The 18936-nt window shown below is 54.2% G+C and overlaps 10 protein-coding genes across 10 annotated transcripts; 5 read left to right on the forward strand and 5 right to left on the reverse strand.

Moving 5' to 3' along the window:
- Positions 1-256: 256 nt before the first annotated feature.
- On the reverse strand, positions 257-820 carry L969DRAFT_97180 (uncharacterized protein; the record flags this gene model as incomplete). Its single annotated transcript, XM_014709533.1, has 2 exons — positions 257-734; positions 789-820. The coding sequence occupies 2 exons, from the start codon at positions 818-820 to the stop codon at positions 257-259; spliced, it is 510 nt and encodes a 169-aa protein (XP_014565019.1).
- Positions 821-2259: 1439 nt separating this feature from the next.
- On the forward strand, positions 2260-4622 carry L969DRAFT_97181 (uncharacterized protein; the record flags this gene model as incomplete). Its single annotated transcript, XM_014709534.1, has 10 exons — positions 2260-2338; positions 2424-2651; positions 2760-2788; positions 2838-2952; positions 3004-3091; positions 3144-3433; positions 3483-3551; positions 3598-4300; positions 4354-4471; positions 4521-4622. The coding sequence occupies 10 exons, from the start codon at positions 2260-2262 to the stop codon at positions 4620-4622; spliced, it is 1821 nt and encodes a 606-aa protein (XP_014565020.1).
- A 154-nt stretch (positions 4623-4776) lies between these two features.
- On the forward strand, positions 4777-6172 carry L969DRAFT_90761 (uncharacterized protein). Its single transcript, XM_014709535.1, has 5 exons — positions 4777-4854; positions 4911-5442; positions 5492-5751; positions 5807-5993; positions 6040-6172. The coding sequence occupies exons 1-5, from the start codon at positions 4811-4813 to the stop codon at positions 6070-6072; spliced, it is 1056 nt and encodes a 351-aa protein (XP_014565021.1). The 5' UTR covers positions 4777-4810; the 3' UTR covers positions 6073-6172.
- Positions 6169-6527, forward strand: L969DRAFT_97184 (uncharacterized protein; the record flags this gene model as incomplete). Its single annotated transcript, XM_014709536.1, has 2 exons — positions 6169-6195; positions 6318-6527. 2 exons carry the CDS (start codon positions 6169-6171, stop codon positions 6525-6527), a joined length of 237 nt encoding a protein of 78 aa, XP_014565022.1.
- Positions 6528-6955: 428 nt separating this feature from the next.
- L969DRAFT_20186 (uncharacterized protein) lies at positions 6956-7924 on the reverse strand (the record flags this gene model as incomplete). The annotated part of the gene is made up of 3 exons (XM_014709497.1): positions 6956-7327; positions 7383-7619; positions 7676-7924. 3 exons carry the CDS (start codon positions 7922-7924, stop codon positions 6956-6958), a joined length of 858 nt encoding a protein of 285 aa, XP_014564983.1.
- A 1746-nt stretch (positions 7925-9670) lies between these two features.
- L969DRAFT_55001 (uncharacterized protein) lies at positions 9671-10748 on the reverse strand (the record flags this gene model as incomplete). Its single annotated transcript, XM_014709537.1, has 3 exons — positions 9671-9779; positions 9827-10389; positions 10440-10748. The coding sequence occupies 3 exons, from the start codon at positions 10746-10748 to the stop codon at positions 9671-9673; spliced, it is 981 nt and encodes a 326-aa protein (XP_014565023.1).
- Positions 10749-10878: 130 nt separating this feature from the next.
- Positions 10879-12404, forward strand: L969DRAFT_255376 (uncharacterized protein). The gene is made up of 2 exons (XM_014709538.1): positions 10879-12072; positions 12126-12404. Exons 1-2 carry the CDS (start codon positions 11347-11349, stop codon positions 12153-12155), a joined length of 756 nt encoding a protein of 251 aa, XP_014565024.1. The 5' UTR covers positions 10879-11346; the 3' UTR covers positions 12156-12404.
- On the reverse strand, positions 12021-13385 carry L969DRAFT_67429 (uncharacterized protein). The gene is made up of 4 exons (XM_014709539.1): positions 12765-13385; positions 12456-12714; positions 12126-12403; positions 12021-12072 (listed from the first exon to the last, which is right to left on the reverse strand). The coding sequence occupies exons 1-3, from the start codon at positions 13370-13372 to the stop codon at positions 12221-12223; spliced, it is 1050 nt and encodes a 349-aa protein (XP_014565025.1). The 5' UTR covers positions 13373-13385; the 3' UTR covers positions 12021-12072; positions 12126-12220.
- A 104-nt stretch (positions 13386-13489) lies between these two features.
- L969DRAFT_90767 (uncharacterized protein) lies at positions 13490-15561 on the forward strand. Its single transcript, XM_014709540.1, has 3 exons — positions 13490-13636; positions 13693-14268; positions 14315-15561. Exons 1-3 carry the CDS (start codon positions 13622-13624, stop codon positions 15146-15148), a joined length of 1425 nt encoding a protein of 474 aa, XP_014565026.1. The 5' UTR covers positions 13490-13621; the 3' UTR covers positions 15149-15561.
- On the reverse strand, positions 15256-18539 carry L969DRAFT_97190 (uncharacterized protein; the record flags this gene model as incomplete). Its single annotated transcript, XM_014709541.1, has 5 exons — positions 15256-15704; positions 15756-16511; positions 16562-18202; positions 18262-18380; positions 18445-18539. The coding sequence occupies 5 exons, from the start codon at positions 18537-18539 to the stop codon at positions 15256-15258; spliced, it is 3060 nt and encodes a 1019-aa protein (XP_014565027.1).
- Positions 18540-18936: the final 397 nt, after the last annotated feature.

Raw genomic sequence — 18936 nt, forward strand, 5'->3', positions numbered from 1 at the left:
CTGCGCACGCGTTCCCGATTAAACCCGACAATGTTCGGCCGAGTAACGTAAGGGCGCAAGGTTAACGGCGCTCCGTCCGTATTCGCGTGCCTTCGAGCTCGCAGATGGGGTCGCTGCGAAAATCTGTGAACACAGAAGCCGCGGCTGCATATGATAACAACAGCGGCAGAGATCAGATCCAAGATGGGTTCACAGTGCCAAAGACCGCCTGCTGCACTTTTCGTCGGCTTCTCATGGCGGCAGGGCGTGTGAAGCGCTAATCCACCTTGAGGCGGCGAGCTTCGATGTTGATCTCAAAGATAGGCGTAGGTCTGTCCTGAGCGCGACAGACTCGGAAAGCTTCCTCCTTGATGTCCATGACCGTGCCATTGATCATCGAGATGATAGAGATAGACGGGCTGAAGATCGTGAGATTGTATTTGGGCAGTTCGACGGGACCCTTGCGTATTGCTGCCAGCGCTTCCAGGATGCCTTCGAGCTCGACGAGGTGCTCGAATTGTTTCGGAGAGGCGAGCCATTCCATGAGGTACCAGCGAGGCTGGCCATAAGATCCGGCGCGGACGCAAGACAGATGGCCACTCTTGGACCTGGGATGCACGCCGACGAAGACACTGACATCCAGACCGCCCTGGGAATTGATCACACTGCAGGCCGCCTCGACAAAGAACGGCGTCGCGACACTCTTTTGTTGAGGCGCAGCCTTCTTGGCTGCTAGCTCCTGACGCAGACGAGCTCTGCACGGCATTGTTAGGTCAGTGAGTATGTGTCAAGCAGGCTGGGCAACTGACTCGAGATGGGCAATGAATTCGGCGGCGAACATGGTGGCGTGCTCTGGTGAGTATTGGTCTTGTGCGAAGATGGCTTTAAAGAGTGTGCGAGTACTTGCACGTCGACTTGTGAGCGAGCGAGTAGGAAACGGTTTTGAAGTGGAGGAGAGATGGCAGCAACACATATAAGCAGAATTGTGCAGACGCGTCGAAGGCATCCTGACGGTTTTGGCGACATCGGGTAAGCATAAAGGTACGGTCAGTTACTGTTAATGATGATGGCGCGGGGACTATTGAGACGGTTCACGGAAGGCTCGTCTGGCCATCTAGCCCTTACCCTCACACGCGTTGTGCGACAGCCCAAGCTGTCGCAGGCTGTCGTCATCGCCTATGATTACGTGCAATACTTGCCCATAGCGCGCGATCGACTGACATGCGATAATTGCATGTAGCGCGTGATTCAGCCAGACCTGATGCGAGTGATTCCGCGTCTGTGCATTCGCATGACGGCACGCGCTGGCGCGAGTAGACAGCGGTAAATGACATTGTCGCGAGCCTTACGATCTGGGTAGCGTAGATGGCATGGATAGATGCAAGGAACATCTGGATACCCCAACTGCTTGAATAACGAGCGACGTGGGTCGTACCAATCAGGCTGTCAAAGCGTCAGTAAAGGACGGCGCCATGCCCAGAGCGACATGTATTTGTACCATGAACTCATCCAACCGATCAAGGTACTCGGATCTGAGCAAAGGAGTCAATACGATCAGCGTCGCATGCGAGTCACTGGCGGTGTCAGCTTTGTGTCAGCAGGACCGATGCGCAGCGACTACCCGAATGGAACGGTGCCCCGGGTAGCAGGAGAGTTCATGTCCGTATGTGGCATATGATGTAGACGCAACATCCCTGCCTCGGGCTCTTTAGAGGAATTGTACACTATGCCGATCTCGACATGGCTCGGCTCCCTCGCGATGCATTGCACGTGCGCGTGCACACGGATACGGCGGCACATTGAGACGAGCGCTTGCAGTTCTCGAAACATGAATACAGACGTGCTGAGCTTGGCGGAATTAAGACGGTCCTCTTCAGCAGAGGCTCTGCGATCGCGTAGAAATGCTTCGAGTAGAGACTGAAACGCAGTATGTCTGAACAGGTTCGGAGCGCAATGAACACGCAGATGTACAGCCCGAGCGGCCATCGTTGAATTGCTGCAAGTCCGTCCGCGAGTAAGGGCAAGCGTCTATCGAAATACGTGCTCAGTCTGAAATGCACGGGACTGGCGCCTATCACCGGCTTATTGACGCGATTGTGGGGGTTCGGCGTTTCAACCAAGGTCGCCGACGGACCGGGGTAGCACGACAAGAACTTTTGTCTGACGACGCAAGAGAGACGTCGACGATCTCAGCCAGACAGCATGAGCAAGGTGAATAGCTTCTGAAGACAAATGTCTTCTTTCCTATCGTCATCCCCCTGCCATCCGAGCGGCCTCAGCATGCTCGTGCCCAAGCGATCGAGCCCTTCTCAAGCTACTAGCAGCGACCATCGCGCAGTCACAAGCATCCAACCTTGCAGTACGTTGAATTTAGCAGCTATGCACCGAACAAAACGGCAATGCCATTCGGTACGACAACATATAAGCTTTCGGCGACTTTCGAGACGCCTTTCAGCCTCAACAACGCAGCGCGCGCTATGCGAGAGCTACGTCCTCCTCGCCTGTCTCGTTTCCTGACCGACTTCTGAAATACCTCGTCGCCGAATGGACCGGCGCAGCTGCGCGTATTGAGAGCACAGAGCTGACAATCTTGTTGCGCGATCAGACATTTGAAGCCAACGAGGTTGCAAAGCACACGTCCGAGAAGGATGCCTGGATCATCGTAGATGGAGGTTCGTGTACCTCTTCGCTAGACACTTGCTGAGCTGACAAGCGCACGCAGGTGTCTATGGTAATTGCGATCGGTCTGATTGGTTCATTGTGCTAAGCTCGCGGGATAGATGTAACCAGCTTTCTCGACAAGCATCCAGTACGTCTTGTGTGCTTGTCGATGAAGCCTATGCTCACAGCTGGTACAGGGCGGCAAGAAGATCCTGTTGAAGCATGCGGGTACAGACTCGAGCGAGCAGTTCTGGAAATTTCACAACAAGGCCATTCTCGAGAAGTCTGGCGGCAAGCTCAAGATCGGCACAGGTGCGTACTTTCCATCTGCAAGTCCTTGATCCTGGCTGAGAAGCGATGCAGTCGGCGGAGGCGATGTCGTTGATGTTGGCGGTGGTGGTCAAAGTGACACCGCTGCACTGAATTACGATGAAGACACAACCTACTTTGGGTATGTAGACTCTCTTGTGTGCCGAAGCGTCACTAACAGCGGTGACACACAGAGACATGGTACCCTTTGGTGATCCTCAATGGTACCAGGATTGGGCATCGCCATATTACAATGACTCTCACCGTCGCGTGCGAACGTACATGCGCGACTTTACAGAGCGCGAGCTCATGCCCAACTGCCACGAATGGGAGGAAGCGAAGGAGATCCCTCCTGCCATGATCGAAAAATGCGCCAAGGCAGGCATTCTCGCTGCCGTCGTCTCGCACCACTGGCCGACCGACTACGCCAAGGGCATCCCGGTGCCCGGCGGCGTCGATCCCGCAGAATGGGATGGATTCCACAGTATGTCCTTTGCCCTTGAAGAGACCATCGGAGCTGACGAAGATCATAGGCTACATCGTGTGTGACGAGCTATGCCGAACAGGTTCGGGTGGTGTCATGTGGGCATTGATCGGCGGCCGTAAGTCGTTCGTGCGTGCACCAGCTCATTCTGACCTCCAGTACAGTTGGCATCGGTCTTCCGCCCATTCTCCGTTTTGGCTCGCAGGAAATGAAGGATCGTGTTGCACCTGCCTGCCTCTCAGGCACAAAGCGAATCTGCCTGGCAATCACTGAACCCTCTGGAGGTTCTGATGTCGCCAATCTCACGACGACGGCAGAGAAGACGGCGGATGGCAAGCACTACATCGTCAACGGTGAAAAGAAGTGGATCACCAACGGCATCTACTGCGAGTACTTCACTGTCGCAGTCCGCACAGGCGGCAAAGGCTACGGCGGTATCTCTCTCCTGCTCGTCGAGCGCTCTTTCGGCGGCGTCAACACTCGCAAGATGGACTGCTCAGGTGCATGGTCCTCAGGTACATCTTACGTCACGTTCGAAGACGTCAAGGTGCCCGTCGAGAACTTGCTCGGCGAAGAGGGCAAGGGCTTCCAGCTCGTCATGGCCAACTTCAACGCAGAAAGACTGGGTATCGCGATGCAGGCCACGCGTTTCGCTCGCGTCTGCTACGAAGAAGCGATGAAGTACGCCTCGAAGCGGAAGACTTTCGGCGTTCTCTTGAGGGATCACCCTGTCATCCGCAACAAGTTCGGTCACATGGCGGGACAGATCGAGGCTTGCCAGAGCTGGCTAGAAGCCATGATCTACCAATCCAAGCACTATGACGACGATGACCTCATGCTCCGTGGCGGTGGTCCGATTGCCTTGCTGTATGTCTGCCTGAACAGCTCTTCGCATGTGCTGATCGCGTCTGGCAATATAGAAAAGCACGAAGCACGCAGACATTCGAATACTGCGCGCGCGAAGCTGCTCAGATCTTCGGCGGTCTCGCGTACACGCGTGGCGGTCAGGCCGAGAAAGTCGAGCGACTATACCGCGAAGTAAGCAGATCGCTTTCGCTTTCTTGCTCTTTGGCTTATCGATGGGCAGGTGAGAGCATACGCCATCCCTGGTGGTTCGGAAGAGATTATGTTGGACCTTGGTATCCGTCAGGCAGTCAAGATTGCCGAGATCCAGGGTGCAAAGCTCTAGACGACTTTGGGATATTCGAGAACAGCAAACATACACAGGTTCTTGTCACAATGTATGCAGTCGTACACGCCAGTCTCATCGGGCAATCTCAAATCCTGAGCTGTTGATTTTATACTCGAGCGCCGTGCGCCGACGCGTAAAAGAAAGTGAGGAAGTGACGTGACCGGTTGACCAGCCAAGCCGACAGCATGGTCAAGCACTCGCGCAACAGCACAGCTCGACAGTACCTCTCGCAAGTCTCGAGCATGTCAATGTGATCGCGATAGTCTGATCAGCAGGCATTGACAGAAACCATGAGCGGAACATCAAGCACTATGGCACTCAGACCGAAAGACTCGGCGCCGACTCGATGCGCAACTTTGACGCCTGTGCGCTGTGTCTCCAACGAGCAAGAGATCCACGATCGTGCACACAGGGCCATCTCTTCTGCCACGAATGTATCGTCAACTCGCTCCTGACCCAGAAGAAAGAGGCCAAACGACAACAGCTAGTCGTCCAACGAGTGCGAGAGCAAGAAGAGCAAGAACAAGCGGAAGCAAGATCAAAGGCCAGAGCGAGAGTCTTGGCCGAATTCGAACAATCGCAGAGTACACGAGGGATAGGCAAATCTAGTTCTGCGACCTCAACGCCCGCCCCTAGTACTTCGACTAGTCTCGCGATCGAGGCACCGCCGGCTGATGAAAAGAGTACAAAGAGGAAATTCAAGGTCGAGCAGGGAGACATAGACCAACTACAGCGCGAAGCGGAGGATCAGGCTCTTGCGCAGATCGCAATCGAACAGAATAATCGCAGAAAGGACAAGCTGCCGTCATTCTGGCTCGTATGTCTGCCCCAATCTAGCGCCTCACTATACTGACGAGCGCATGTAGCCTTCTCTGACGCCTGCAGCCAAGCCGACACGATTGCCTGATGTACCTCAGCAGACAGTCTGTCATTGTACCAAGCCGCCTCATCCCCTCAGTCTGAAAGACCTGTTCGAAGTCAGGTTCACTGCTGCGAACGACAACGGCGAGACGTCAGGCAGTGCAACGACCGCCAGCGAGTCGTCTTTCATCTGCGGACCATGTCGACGGACGATAACGCAAAATACAAAAGTGTTTGCACACAGACCTTGCGGACATGTGATATGGTAGGACAGCAAATGGGTTGCGTATAGACTGCTCATCCTTGTGCTGCTGCTACAGCCAAACGTGCACTGTTACGCTCTCACGCCCATCAGGCCAATGCCCACAATGCGACACGCCGTTGATCATCGAGTCCAAATCATCGAAATCGAAGAAGAGTTCTGAAAAAGTGGATCAGCCTTTGCCTGCGACCATACTGGAGCTCTCTAGGGAAGGGACAGGATATGCAGCTGGCGGCGTAGCAGAAGTAAGCTCGACACTTTGCATTGCTCTGTGCTTATTGCTGCTCTCAGGCGAAGCGCTTCGATCTGCCATTTCAAGGCTAGCTGTGCAACCAGAGAATGCATAGATTCATGCTTGCATAGATGTCGAGTCATTCAATATTGACCTCGATCGAGTAAATGCAAACGATAGAGACACAAATGACAAAAGACTCTGCGCATTTGACGGTGCGCCGCCGGTTCTCGACCTCTGTGAACAGAAGGAGCTCCGACGTGTCATTCTTGGCCAATACCAGGACACGAATCTATGAGAATTGGAGATCCAATGTCAGAAAGAGGCCGTCTTGTAGGAACTTCGCGTCTGCGCATGTGACGGCTTGTTCGCCTTGCGGACGTCACCGGAGATGCACTTGGACTCTTCGGTAGCGTTCGCTAGCCCGGCCAAGACGTCAGCTGATCAGCAGCAAAGGGATATCGTCTCGACTACTATCTATCGACGGTCAAGGCTTTCGCTCGTGCTGATAGCGAAAGTCGGACTTTTCGAGTCTTTGCCGTTTTAATGAGCGCAAGATCTGTAAGGTATGTAGATCCCAGCTGATAAGACGGCATGCTTCCAAGCTGTGTGTCGTCCTGCAGAATGAGCTGACAGGAGTGAGGCGAAGTCGTGCAGGCTAGTGCTGAGCGCAGGACGTCCACTGCTGTTCACGCGCCCACAGGACGATAGACAGGCTCGAGATTTTGATGATTGTGAGTCAATCGGGTAATGCATGCCATACCATTGCTCGTGCGGTAAGACAGCGACCTTTGGAGAGACCTTTGGCATTTGTCTTGGCCATTTATAATATCATTTTGACCCCTTGCAGCCATGGATTGACTCAATTCTGCAGAGCAGAAGAGACGGGTGGGCAGAAGAGGCTTCGAATGGGCCTTGGATATTGTTCATCGCTCGAGCGCAGACAGTGTTTGGGAGACGTCGATGCATTGTTCACTAAGGAGGCGTGTGGCCGATGAGAGTAAGCCAGTCTTTCGCTATGGGTGCATAAGGCTCTTCGAGCGTCGAAGCGCGGAGAAAGCTTCGCGTAGCTGTGTTGATGAGTGCATACTGACCAGCTTGGAGCAAGTGCTCCATCAGGGATGGTGCGGCTTCGCTATCTTCGTCCATGTCGTCGGAATCATCGACACGGTCCGCTGCTTGTTGGGCCAGGTAGAGGCTGATATATCCCGCGTAGAGATGGAGCAGACCCGAGTCGATGAAAGGCTCAGAGGGCAGATACAGTTCTAGTTCGGCAAGCGCATCATCGAAGCGCTCGATGCCGGGCATGATGAGCACTTGTATCCTTTCGCATAGGAACGAGATTCGCTGCGCGCTGTATGTTAGGCGAGCCTTGCTGCAGGAGCGTACGTGTATGACGCACTTCCTCCGGCTTCTTTGATTGAGCAAACAGCTCTTTGAGAAGACGAACTTGCTGCTCGCCCTGTGCGACGTTGAGTGAGGCGCTGTTGTGAGAGACAAGGAGCAAGCTGATCTGCCACATTGCACGCAGATCGACCTCGTCACAGCCGACTAAGACCGTCCAGACCCTGCTAGCTCGAGCAAGATCGCCTCTTTGGATGAGCATGTGACAAATGTCATACATTCGCCTTATATGAGCCTAAACCAGCTCGAGTCAGCTTGAAATCAAATTTTTGCAAAATCAGGAGCTCTGACCAGTCGAAGTGATTTTTCGGGGTCTATAGACACTTGATCTTTGCTGTACTGTTTGTACGTGCTAGGAACAAAGGTGTGCTGGATCGCGTGACCCTTTGGCTGGGCATTCGAAGCGAGCAATAGCACTTTCTCATCTTGGCCTCGTTCATGCTCGCCAAGGTACTCGTTCGGCTGCGGCGGTCTGCTAGCAGGCCAATGACTTGGACGAGTGGGTAGAGGCGCCTCACCCTTGACGCCAGGCTCAGGCATAAGCCATCAGCGTCTGGGGTGATCGAAGACAGGTAGCGAGAGCAATTTTGAGACTTTGGTGTCGACGTGTCAACTTGTCGTCCAATGCGTCTGCGCGCGTCTGCCGGCCTCCTATCTACCCAGCTTCAGCAAGTCTTTTGCTCAGTACTTTGTCATCACCATACGTTTGGATCCACACCTGCGGGCACTCTGTCTTCGCTAAATCACGCGACACGCTTCCTTCATCGATCAGACAGCCAGAGCTCACGGTACCTTGCTCGCTTTCGCGCTTTCTGTTGACAAGATGGCCGAGAAGCCATCGTAAGCATGGCCTCTCGAGACCTGGCTTGATGTCACCGAATACATGGGCAAGATCGAACTCCGTCAGCTTGCACAATGCTCTCAATGAATGCATGCCATCGCTTGAACGCGGCTCCTCTCATATGCCGAAATCAGCTTCAGCGGTCAGCCCGAGCATGTACATTTCTTGGCACACAGCGCAGGATTGTGCTTGAAGCTGCGTAGACTCACTCTGCGACTGTGCGTACCTGCACACCTTATCGACGCTCGCAGTCAGTGATTCACCAAATGCACAGTGTCGCTCAGACTGTGCACCGACAGACCGACCATGAACGTCAGAAGAATCGGAAATTTGGGCGATGAGGATACGCCCGATGCGATGATAGACTTACTGCACGATCTGCCACATCATATGCCCGAGCTCACTGGCTGGCCTTTCGGCATTCGATCGGTACGCGCTCTATGCCTGGGACACGCAATCACCCAGCTTCACTTATCCTGCGCCACGCATGCGACGCTCAAGGCTTTGAATGCGCTCATAGAGAACGAAGCCTCTCTCTCGTCAGCCTGTACATATTCGCACTCAGCTTGATTGACTCGAGTGCCGATAAGGTTGAAGAAAGTTAGTGCTTACTCATAGCCGCCATTCCCAATTCGTCCATGAGGCCCAAATCTCTACGCGTCAGCGGCAGCAAACATGGTGATGGCGGGCAGGTCGGTCGTGAGCGCCCAGAAGACTATATGCACGACTACATAGTGGCAAGATGCCTCTAGAATTGATGATCGGCTGTCCTTGGAGTCGTTAGCGCTCAGCAGACACACGGGCTCTCGCCATATTATGTTCCACGTGAATTCGCTGCGCAACTTCCAGCGAGTCTGCCTCGAGCTCGCACTCAATGACAAGCACACCACAGATACAAGCCATCACAAGTCTCGAGGCAGCAATCACGGCCATGCTGAACAGCCAAAGCCCTCTGCGCCTCCTGAGCACTGGTCACCATGCATGCTCGCGGCCTGACTGACTCAGCCACTGTATGGTCATTGGAAAGTCCATTGTCTTTCATCTTCACGAGCTCCTCTGCCAGCGTCTCAGATCACGCCTCCCGCAGTACTGGTCACAAAGGAAGAGGGTCGTCGGGCTCCCCTAGCGTAACTTTGTCAGACGTCGGTCCTCGACGCGTCTGGCATTGGCTCGGGCAATCGCACTAGCGTCAATTTTCTGATCACTGGCCGACCTTCAAGCCACCCACTCATCGATCCAAGAGGGCAAAATAACAGGCTCATCCCGCGCGTTTGCTGAAGATGTCTGCTGCCGAATTTCTCGCTCATCTAGAGTACGTCAACGTCGAAGCTCGCCAAGTCTACGGCGCTTAGCTCGACCTGATTTGGACTCGAACCTACGTGCTCTCTGTACCACACGCAGTCTGTGGCTACCTGCCATTCCGCGCGACAAAGTGTGCAATGGCCTTAGGGTCTGACATGACTTGAGTACTGAGCGGAGCCAGACCAGCTGCCTCCCGGCGCGACTCGAATAGTCTCAAAGACCGTGCCGGGCTCGAGCGCGACGAATCGGTTCCTGGGTCAATGTCAATCTTGAGGCTCGCAGACGTGTGAGAGACGTACCAAGTATCATGACCAAAGTCTTCAATTCGTGCGTCTCTGCCTGGTTGCCAGACGAGGAAATTGGCCAATCCGGGTGCCGAGACATCGATAGCTGTTGCGCCTTGACGCAGCGATGCGGACTTGGGCGTAGAGACATATTTGTAGATGTTGTTGACCGGAAGCCCATCGGGGAAGGTCAGTGCTCCTTTCTGAACACGTTCGACGTTGTTCGCCGTCTGATCAAGATAATGCAAACCTTCCACGCCAGAAACGACGGCATCCGTTGCGTTGTCCACTGCTACGTATGCATGAAGAGCGGGCGTGATATGCAGAGCAGGAGCTTGGGGATCCCGTGCAGGATTGGTAGCGGTCAAGGTCAGGTTGATCGTGTTTGGAGAAGTGACATTGACGGTGTATCGCAGCTTGAAGTCTGGCGTGTACATGATTCTGCTGTACTCGTTGCTCTCCAGTTCGAAAGCGAGCGAATCAGTTGGCACTGCATCCGGCACATACTTCCATGTCATGTTGAAGGCCGGCCCATGAGAAGTATACTTCTTTGTGTATTGCTCATCATCGATTGTGATCTGCGCCGAGATTGTCAGCATGACTCACTTAGTACCGTTTGCACACGAACGTCGTGACTCCAGGCAGGGAAGCAAATGGGGATTCCGCCACGCGCGGGGGTGTGAGGCCTCGCTACTTTGGCGTTGAACAGATGGTTGCTTGCAGTTGCTTGTGTGATGTCGCTAGTCCATTCTCGTACGTTCGCGCCCAGCAGGTCAACCACGACTCTCGTGCCGTATCGAGACGACGTAAGCGTGACTTGTTTGTCTGTCACTTTGATGCTCGGCGCAGCAAGCACGGCGTCTGCACGACCGCGATGCGAATGACGAGCTGATGTCAAGCTGAGGGCACCCAGTACGACCACCATAAGCCAGACCATGATGTTTGGGTTGGCCGAAGGGAGCGTACGAGCGCAGGCCTAGTCTCACACGGAGCCTGCGGCGTTCCGCGATCGCACATGAATGTCACGCAGATACTCTGAGCGATGCAGCAGTTTGATTTGGCTTCGACCCTTGCACAAACGCAGGACTCGATGGTGACGCTGGCAGGAGCAAAGGCCTTCAGATGCAGCTGTCGACGTTGCAGAGAAGCACTCTGTTTGATTGCTCAAAGGGGTTCAGATGGAGGCTATTGAGCTTGTCTGAGTTTGTGTGTCTAGACATCGCAAACTTGTTGAAGTACAATGAGATCTGTCGGTTGCAACCTTTTGACTTGCGCCGACTTGTGCATAGCCCGAACGCGAGTAGCCATTCGACAGGCTCAAGAAACTTGGCGGTCACGACAGAGCGGCGGGCAGACAAGGCCCCAAAATGTGGCGGACACTGCATCGATAGACCATGGCCGGTGATGCCGACGAACAGACTGAGACTCAGAAGGAAGTCGATGAGGAAGGGAGGATCTGTCCAGCGTCCACATGACGTCTGCGCTATCGAACAAGAGCTGTCGCGTTCGATTGCCACTCGTCGAATCGCTTGACAATGAGAGTGCTCTCGAGGGATGAAGCGCAGGTACTGCCCGTGAGCACGGTCACCACGAGTGCGCCGCTCAGGCGATCAGCGAATCCGTGGAAACGACGAGCAGCCGGCATCGCCAGCGAGTCGCCATCCGAAAGGATTCGACGCCAGAGCTGTCTTTTGCTCAACAAGCTAGCTTCTCAGAACTTTGGGAGCATCTCAACCCACATCATCGATCTCTCAGCCGAGTGTCTGGCTCAAGTGCTCGATTTGGTACTCGACAAAGCATGCGATGAGCATCAGTATAGCGCCTTGTTCGCGCGACTCGTTCGGCGCCTTGCAGATCGGCATCCGGCCATCACGTGCCCCGATGAGGTCCTCAGCATAGAGCGTATATGTACTCGTCGGCTCCACGAAAGTCAGAACACGCTCGAGAGTATGCGAAAGTGGAAGCCGATCATGTTCTCAGACGCCTACTACTCACTGCAGAAAGCAAGGCGACACTACTTTGGTCTGATCATCTTCATCGTCGAGCTCTACAAGACCGAGCTTGTAGATAAAAGCTTTTTGTATGATTGCGCCGTCCGCATGCGGCCCGCACAGCAAGATCTGGCTGAATACAGAGTCGAGGCTACGTGTCGATTTTTGACGCACCTACTGGCTCTGAAGCTGCCCATCGAGGACCTCCTGGTCCCACTGCAATCACACTCCTCTACCATTCTACCTGTCAGACTAAAATGCATGATTGAGGTAGGCCCGCTTTCAATCGTCAGAGTACAGGCTAAGCTCATCACGCTATTCAGGACATTTGCGATGCCGCCACACAACCATGATCTAATACTCTACAAGACCCCTTCACAAGCATAGAAACAATGTCACCCTCAGTGTCTTCTCGTCATCACATTCTGGCCGTCGGCGCCTGCCCGGCATGTGCTGTCGAAGTAGTCACTGGCCAGATGATGTGTCGCGATCTCGAGCGACTTTGCCATGGCCAGCGATTGTTGGGAATCGATCTTGGCAATTCGTGCAGAGTAGGGATGAGGATCCAGCCAATGTCGGCGAACCCCATGACGACGCGCGCCTAGCCCCTTGCATCAGTAGAGTCTCCAAAGGTCAGAGCATGTTGTACATACTGTATTACGCGTATCAGCACGGCCAGAGTGTTGACGACCTTCGAAAGGCGGCAGGCCGAGCGCGTCGAGCAGACTCGGAACATCCATACGATCCGGCTTGCGGTGAGGTATACGCAGCGCTCTGGCGCTGTCTAGCTTGGGCTGGATCTTGAAGTACGTTGCTGCACAAAGGCGCAGATCGATGTAGCGCTCGGTCATCATGGGCGGTACTGAAACGCCATTGATCCAGCAAGTCTTTGGAACAAAATCGCGCAGATCCCTGCTGAAAGTTCAGCACGGAACACAGCACCGGGTCCGGGAAGAACGCACCAAGGGCCGTCAGTGATGAAGCAGCTTTTGAGCTTGCCCTTGCCCTGGATGCCATGTGCAAGCACCCAGTCGCTCAGCAGTTTGAGCGCCTCGCGCCAAGATGGAGCCCGATCGACTTGGGCTTGACTGATCCCCGTCAGATCCTCGCAGTACTTGCTCAGCGTCTTGTTCCACGTTGGCTGCACGTACGTATGGAACTCTGCATGTACATAGAGCTCCCACTCGTTCAGGATCTTTTTGAGCGTTCGACGCGGTTCGCACTTGCGCCAGCGCAGCATCGTTATTGGAAGCTCGATGATCTCGTTGGGGAACGTGTAGCCTGCACCGTCTTCGCACGTTGCCTCGACATCGCAGACGAGGTAGGCATCATAGTCCACGCATTCAGGACGCGTTACACCGGGCATAGGCTCCATGATCTTGTTCTTCCGGCGCTCGTCTCGGGCAGCCAGGGATAGATTTGCAAAGGTTCTGATTATGTGCGGTTCGGTGCTTTGCTGGTCCTCAGGCAGCAACTTTCCGCGACTACGATAGGCAACGTCTTTGTCGTCGCCTAGCACGATCTTGAGAGCGGGCGTATCTTGTCCTTCCATAACGATGCTAGTGCCCATGTGGATCTCGGTCGTCGGGAACTGACGCAGCTGTCGTCTCCGTTCGCCCCACACGCGCCATCTACTGATCTGATTGATAAGGCGATGACTCCACGTCAGCGCGCCAATCGATTCAATCGCGTGCCACGACACCAAGTGCACCAAGGCCGATATCCCTGTCACATTGCAGCATTCCGCAGCTCGACGACGGATTGACCATCAAAATCAGATTGCACCCAAGAGCGGACGTTGCCAATTAGACATCCAAGTATGGACGCACCATGGGTGAGTCGTGCCTACCTTGACGACGCCTATTGCTGACCTCGTGCTCATGTGCATAGCTCAAATGGATCACAGACCATGAGACTGAGCTCGTTGGTAAGCTCGCCGAAGCGGTCGCAATCCCATCCATCTCTGGCGATGCAAAGTTCAGACCGGAAGTGCATCGAATGATGAAATGGGTCGCTGATGAGCTCGAATCGCTCTCGGCTTCCGTCGAGATGCGCCCGCTCGGCGAGCATACAATGAACGGCGCAAAGCTTGAGCTTCCACCGATTGTGTTGGCGACAGTAGGCACGGATCCCCGCAAGAAGACAATATTACTCTACGCGCACGCGGATGTACAGCCGGCCAGCTCGAAGGATAGCGGCTGGTCGGGCGAAGATCCGTTCGAGCTGAGACACGACAAAGCCACAGGAAGATTGTATGGCCGAGGATCGACAGACGACAAGGGACCGCTCGTAGGCTGGCTCAATGTCCTCAAAGCGCATGCCGAGACCAAGACTGAGCTGCCAGTCAATTTGAAGTTTTGTATCGAGGGTATGGAAGAAAGTGGTTCAGAAGGGCTTGATGAGCTTGTCGAGAAGGAAGCCAAGAAGTACTTTGCAGGCACAGACGCAGTATGCATCTCGGACAACGTACGCTTGCAGCTTGCCATCATGCTTGGGTCTGATCGGACTACAGTACTGGCTCAATACAACAAAACCAGCGCTGACATACGGCTTGCGAGGCATCGCATACTTTTTCTTGCATATCAATGGACCAGGATCTGATCTACACTCTGGTCTATTCGGCGCAATGGCATCAGAGCCCATGGTCGATGTGGTTGCGCTGATGTCGAAGTTGGTTGATTCTTCCGGCAAGATCCTCGTGCCCGGATTGTTGGATCAAGTCGCAAAGCTCACGCCAGAAGAACGTAAACGCTACGAAGACCTAGACTTCTCAGCGAACGACATTTACGATGCTATTGGCTCAAAGACGACACTTTCAGACGACAAGGTCACTCTGCTTATGGCACGCATGCGTAACCCTTCGCTATCTCTGCACGGTATCGAAGGAGCTTTTGCAGAGCCAGGCAGCAAGACGGTCATTCCTTGCAAGGTCACGGGCAAGTTCTCAATTCGTCTCGTTCCGGACATGCAGCCCGAAAAGGTTGTCAGCCTCGTACGCGACCACCTCGAGACGGAGTTTGCCAAGCTCAACAGCAAGAATACAATGTCTGTCGAATGTGGACATGCAGCGAAAGCTTGGGTGGCCGACCCGACAGATGCAAACTTCACCGCAGCAGCAAAGGCCATCAAGACAGTCTGGGGCGTCGACCCGCAGCTCACGCGAGAGGGCGGATCGATCCCTGTGACGCTAACGTTTGCTGATAACGTTGCGCCAACAATGCTCTTGCCGATGGGCCGATCTGATGACGGCGCTCATTCTGCGCCGGAAAAGCTAGACATATCCAACTACATCAAAGGAACGCAAGTACTCGGTCTGTACTTGCACGAAGCCGCAAAGCTGTTGTAGCGCCCGCCTGTTGTTGCCATCCGACGTAAGTGCAACCAGCTGCGGTCCGAGCTGTCCTTTGCGTTCACGTTTGCGATCTACAGCATACAACATCTCTCACACATGCTTTACAAACTTGCTTTCTCCTCTACACTTAGCCCTGACCCACTGGATTCACTTGATGACTGATCCTTGCCGTTCTGGAGTGTTCTTGCATCTCGTGCTGCGTGAGGATTTGCAAACGAGATACCTGTAGCAGGAACGCTCTGCTGTCGCTGTCTCTGTGTCTTCTCATCCTCGACAATGCCGCCCTGATCAGAGAATGTCGGCGGATACACATGTTCACCGGGCATGCTGTCTTGGCGTGTGCGCGAATCGCTCGTGAGCTCAGGCACGAGCGATGCACGCCTCCATGACTTTGTTCGGTGGAGACTAGCGCCTTCTGCATCTGATTTGGCTTGCATGTCGAGCGCATTGGGCAGCATGATCGAACGATCTATCGCGATCGGCAGGCCTCGGTGTCTGCCACGAATGATGACCATGCAGATGATGATCTTAGATAGCTGACTGAATGAACCTGCATAGTACGTCTAAGCGACGCAACTCGTGAGAACTCAAAAGGGCGTACCCGAGAGCGATGTGCCTAGCACGGGCGATCCGAGTGATAGACCGACAGTACCGTATGCAGAGACAATCTCGAAGATGATCGAGAAGATAGAGAACCAAGGCAGGTCTACATTCTGAATGTTGTGTTTCTCGATGATGCAGATAAGCCAAGCTGCCAGTACAACGTACCACAGATCGAAAGCAAGCTGACGTCGGGCGTGATAAGCGAGATAGCCTTTGGTGTCCTTCTTCTGCTCGAACTCTGCATCGACCTCAGACTCGTCATCGTCGTCGTCGTAGATGCCCAGAGCCTTGTCTTCATAGACGTTCGTGGCTCGGATCGACAACGCAATCGGGTACACAGCGACGTACATCATGATCACATAGAGAAGCTGGACAGCTGGCGCTGTTGCGGCTAGATTGACAACCTGAAAGCCTGCCGCTCTGACCGCAGCAGATTGGAGCAGACCATCGATAACACGCGTATGCAGTGGGATGGCGCCGAGATAGTCATTACCAATGTCGAGCACGAGGAAAGACAGCCAGTCGATGCAGGTGAGCAGCAATACGACGACGGCGAGGTAAATAGTTTGGTACGTCGGAAATAGATAGATATAGCACCGTCGAGGGTGATCGAGGATAAAGTCGAGCGTCTCTCTGTAACGTGATTGCCTTGGCGAGCACTTTGCGAGTATCCAGATCGTTAATCGGAGAAACACAGGGAAAGCAGTGTTGCCTGCCAGGATGAGGAAGATCGTGACAATTAGCAATAGATAGGCTAAAGAGTGACATCAGCGTGACACAAGAGGGGAGAGCGCTCGGACTCACCATCCTGGAAGAGTGTGAGACTGGAATCGAGGAGTGACATGCCCGTATTGCTGAAGGCAGACCATACGTTGAAAAAGATGTACCAAACAGGTGAGGTATAGCCGCCGGTCTGAGTGAAATTTGAGGCGTACTGAGGCGCGCCATAAGTGAGATAAGGTGCCAGGATAAGGCATGCTATCAAGTGAACACCGAGATAGTAGCCAATGACGATTTTAAGCAGTACAGAAAGAGCTCGATATTCGACTCCGCCGAGTTCTTCTTCTTGCGCTGCAGTCAACTTGACAAAGTGAGAGTTTCGCCTGACTTGTGGATCAAACGACAGATAGTTGCGATTGGTCGTAGCTGCAGATATCGCACCGGTCGAATGCGCCGATTGTACAGTGCCGGTGCGCGAATACGTTTGCGGCATCGTCATGGTCTTTCTGATCGCTTGATCTGCCGCCCTGCGCAATACTCGCACACCTTCTGCTAGGGGATTTGGGAAGCCACCGAAACCTTGTGTCATCGTAGCTTGACGTGTCACAGACCGTGGCATCGTCTCGTGGCGAGCCAGAGAGCGCCTCGTCATTGTGCGTTCGAGATTGAGATTATGGCTCGCAGCGGTCGGGTGACGCTGCCGTATCGTTTGCTCGGGCTCATAGACGCTCTGCCGCCGGCCGTAAGCCTCTTGGCTTGGTTCCGCAAAGTTCAGGGTATGATGCGGCGGATGAGGCGATTCAGCAAAGTGAGCGATCGTGTTAGTGCGCGGCACTTCGAGGTTCGGCGTTCTAGAAGCTGTAGCCGGATCACTATTGCGCCGCCTCTGCTTGTTCGCGCCGGACGAAGGCGACGATGGATCGAATGGAGACGCCTGACCACTTCTGTCGCGTGAGCCAAAGTCTGCGGAATTCAACGCCGGAGAAGCTGCCCGGCTGATGTTGGCCGAGTTGTCGGCGGTTACGGGCTGGGAAGGCACATGCCCATTACCAGTCTGCGATGTTTCTCGTGCAAGCGCTTGCGCGTCTTGAATCTCCCCTGCGGGCCCTTCGGCCGTTGGATGATCCGACAGCCATCCACCTACAGACATCATGTTGACTTTGGGTGGCTCGTCAGTACGCTTGATCATGCCAACGGTGACAGGTCCGGTCTTCTTCTTCTTGCGCTTCTCTTGCTCGCGACGTTCCTTATCAGCCTGCGCTTGCTGCATCCGCTCCTGTTCGCGCAACCGCAATTTCTCAACAATATCGTCGTGAGTTTTCTTCGCTCGCGCTCGATCTGTACTCGGTGACTTCTCGAGCGTTTCACTGTCGCCAGGCGGTGACAGGCTCGATGATGGCGAAGCTCTGAGGGGCTTGTCCATCATGATAGGTTCTTCTGGACTTGGATGATGGCCTGGGTGGAGGACGCGATGCAGAAAGGTGCCTTGGCGTCGCTTTTGCGCTTGCTCGACGTCCTCTACTCGTCTGCAGCTCTTCTCGTCCAATTTGATGAGCTCTTTGAAGGCTTTGCGGAAGAAATGCCGCCTGATCATGATGGTCACGATCGAGACCGTGACGATAGAGCCTTCGATCATCTGTATGAACAAGATGACTTGCTGCCAGCCTGTCATGACGCCCAAGAGACTCGAATTGAGACCGCATACACATGTCGCCGATACACAATCTGCGAAGCGTAGCGCAGTGGTCAGCCCAAGCACGGTGGATCAGATGGCATGGACGGACTGAACAGACAGTCGATATATCTGATATGGTTCGGCCCGTTCGATGCATACATGATGAGTGACCACATCAGAGGATTGAGGACGAAGAAGACAAAATGGACCCGATAGAAGTTGAGGTGACTGTGGCATGAGTAGCACTGCATCAGCCGGGTGGCCAATTTAGCGGAAATGGTCCATGACTCGCCTCGCAGCTGCTTCCATCCATGATGCGCCTGGTTCTTTGGCATCTGACCAAGCTGACGAGATCGTCTGCGTCGCTCTCGATGCAAGCTTGCTCATCTTGTCCGCTCAGACTGGGACGGAGAGGCAGTCGGGCGCGCCAAGCTAGGCGGCGTCGATAATCTCTTTCCTGTGGCGAGTGACTCTGCCGAAGGAGACTCAATCGGACGCAGCGTATACCGGGCGAAAGCTATCGTCAGCCCGACGACATGGTGTGCACGAAGGAGTGAGTAGCAAGCTCGAGCATCAGTCTGCCCTGGCTCGAGCGATCGCGCGAAAACAATGTGGGGCCGAAAGGATAGACCTCCTGTCGGCCAAGTCAGTTGAACGGCTCGCGAAAGGTCGCTGATAAGCACTACAGGTCAGTCTTTGGCCATCCCGAGCCACACAGAGCTGACGTGAACTCATGCTTGTGCGTCCTGCTTGATATGCAATCCCACATCGACTTCTATGATCC

The sequence above is a fragment of the Mixia osmundae genome (genome assembly GCF_000708205.1).
Source record: "Mixia osmundae IAM 14324 unplaced genomic scaffold scaffold_14, whole genome shotgun sequence".
Classification (NCBI taxonomy): Eukaryota; Fungi; Basidiomycota; class Mixiomycetes; order Mixiales; family Mixiaceae; genus Mixia; species Mixia osmundae.

What these genes read in the sequence shown, in the direction of transcription:
- L969DRAFT_67429 (XM_014709539.1), bottom strand. Translation starts at nt 13,372, where the DNA reads ATGGGCACTAGCATCGTTATGGAAGGACAAGATACGCCCGCTCTCAAG. An exon ending in TTCATCACTGACGGCCCTTG is followed by an intron (nt 12,715 to 12,764) that starts GTGCGTTCTTCC and finishes AACTTTCAGCAG; the next exon opens with GGATCTGCGCGATTTTGTTC. An exon ending in GTGCTGATACGCGTAATACA is followed by an intron (nt 12,404 to 12,455) that starts GTATGTACAACA and finishes GCAAGGGGCTAG; the next exon opens with GCGCGCGTCGTCATGGGGTT.
- L969DRAFT_255376 (XM_014709538.1), top strand. Translation starts at nt 11,347, where the DNA reads ATGAGAGTGCTCTCGAGGGATGAAGCGCAGGTACTGCCCGTGAGCACG. An exon ending in GACTAAAATGCATGATTGAG is followed by an intron (nt 12,073 to 12,125) that starts GTAGGCCCGCTT and finishes CACGCTATTCAG; the next exon opens with GACATTTGCGATGCCGCCAC.
- L969DRAFT_90761 (XM_014709535.1), top strand. Translation starts at nt 4,811, where the DNA reads ATGGTCAAGCACTCGCGCAACAGCACAGCTCGACAGTACCTCTC. An exon ending in AGCTGCCGTCATTCTGGCTC is followed by an intron (nt 5,443 to 5,491) that starts GTATGTCTGCCC and finishes GAGCGCATGTAG; the next exon opens with CCTTCTCTGACGCCTGCAGC. An exon ending in CCTTGCGGACATGTGATATG is followed by an intron (nt 5,752 to 5,806) that starts GTAGGACAGCAA and finishes CTGCTGCTACAG; the next exon opens with CCAAACGTGCACTGTTACGC.
- L969DRAFT_90767 (XM_014709540.1), top strand. An exon ending in CAGTATGCATCTCGGACAAC is followed by an intron (nt 14,269 to 14,314) that starts GTACGCTTGCAG and finishes ATCGGACTACAG; the next exon opens with TACTGGCTCAATACAACAAA.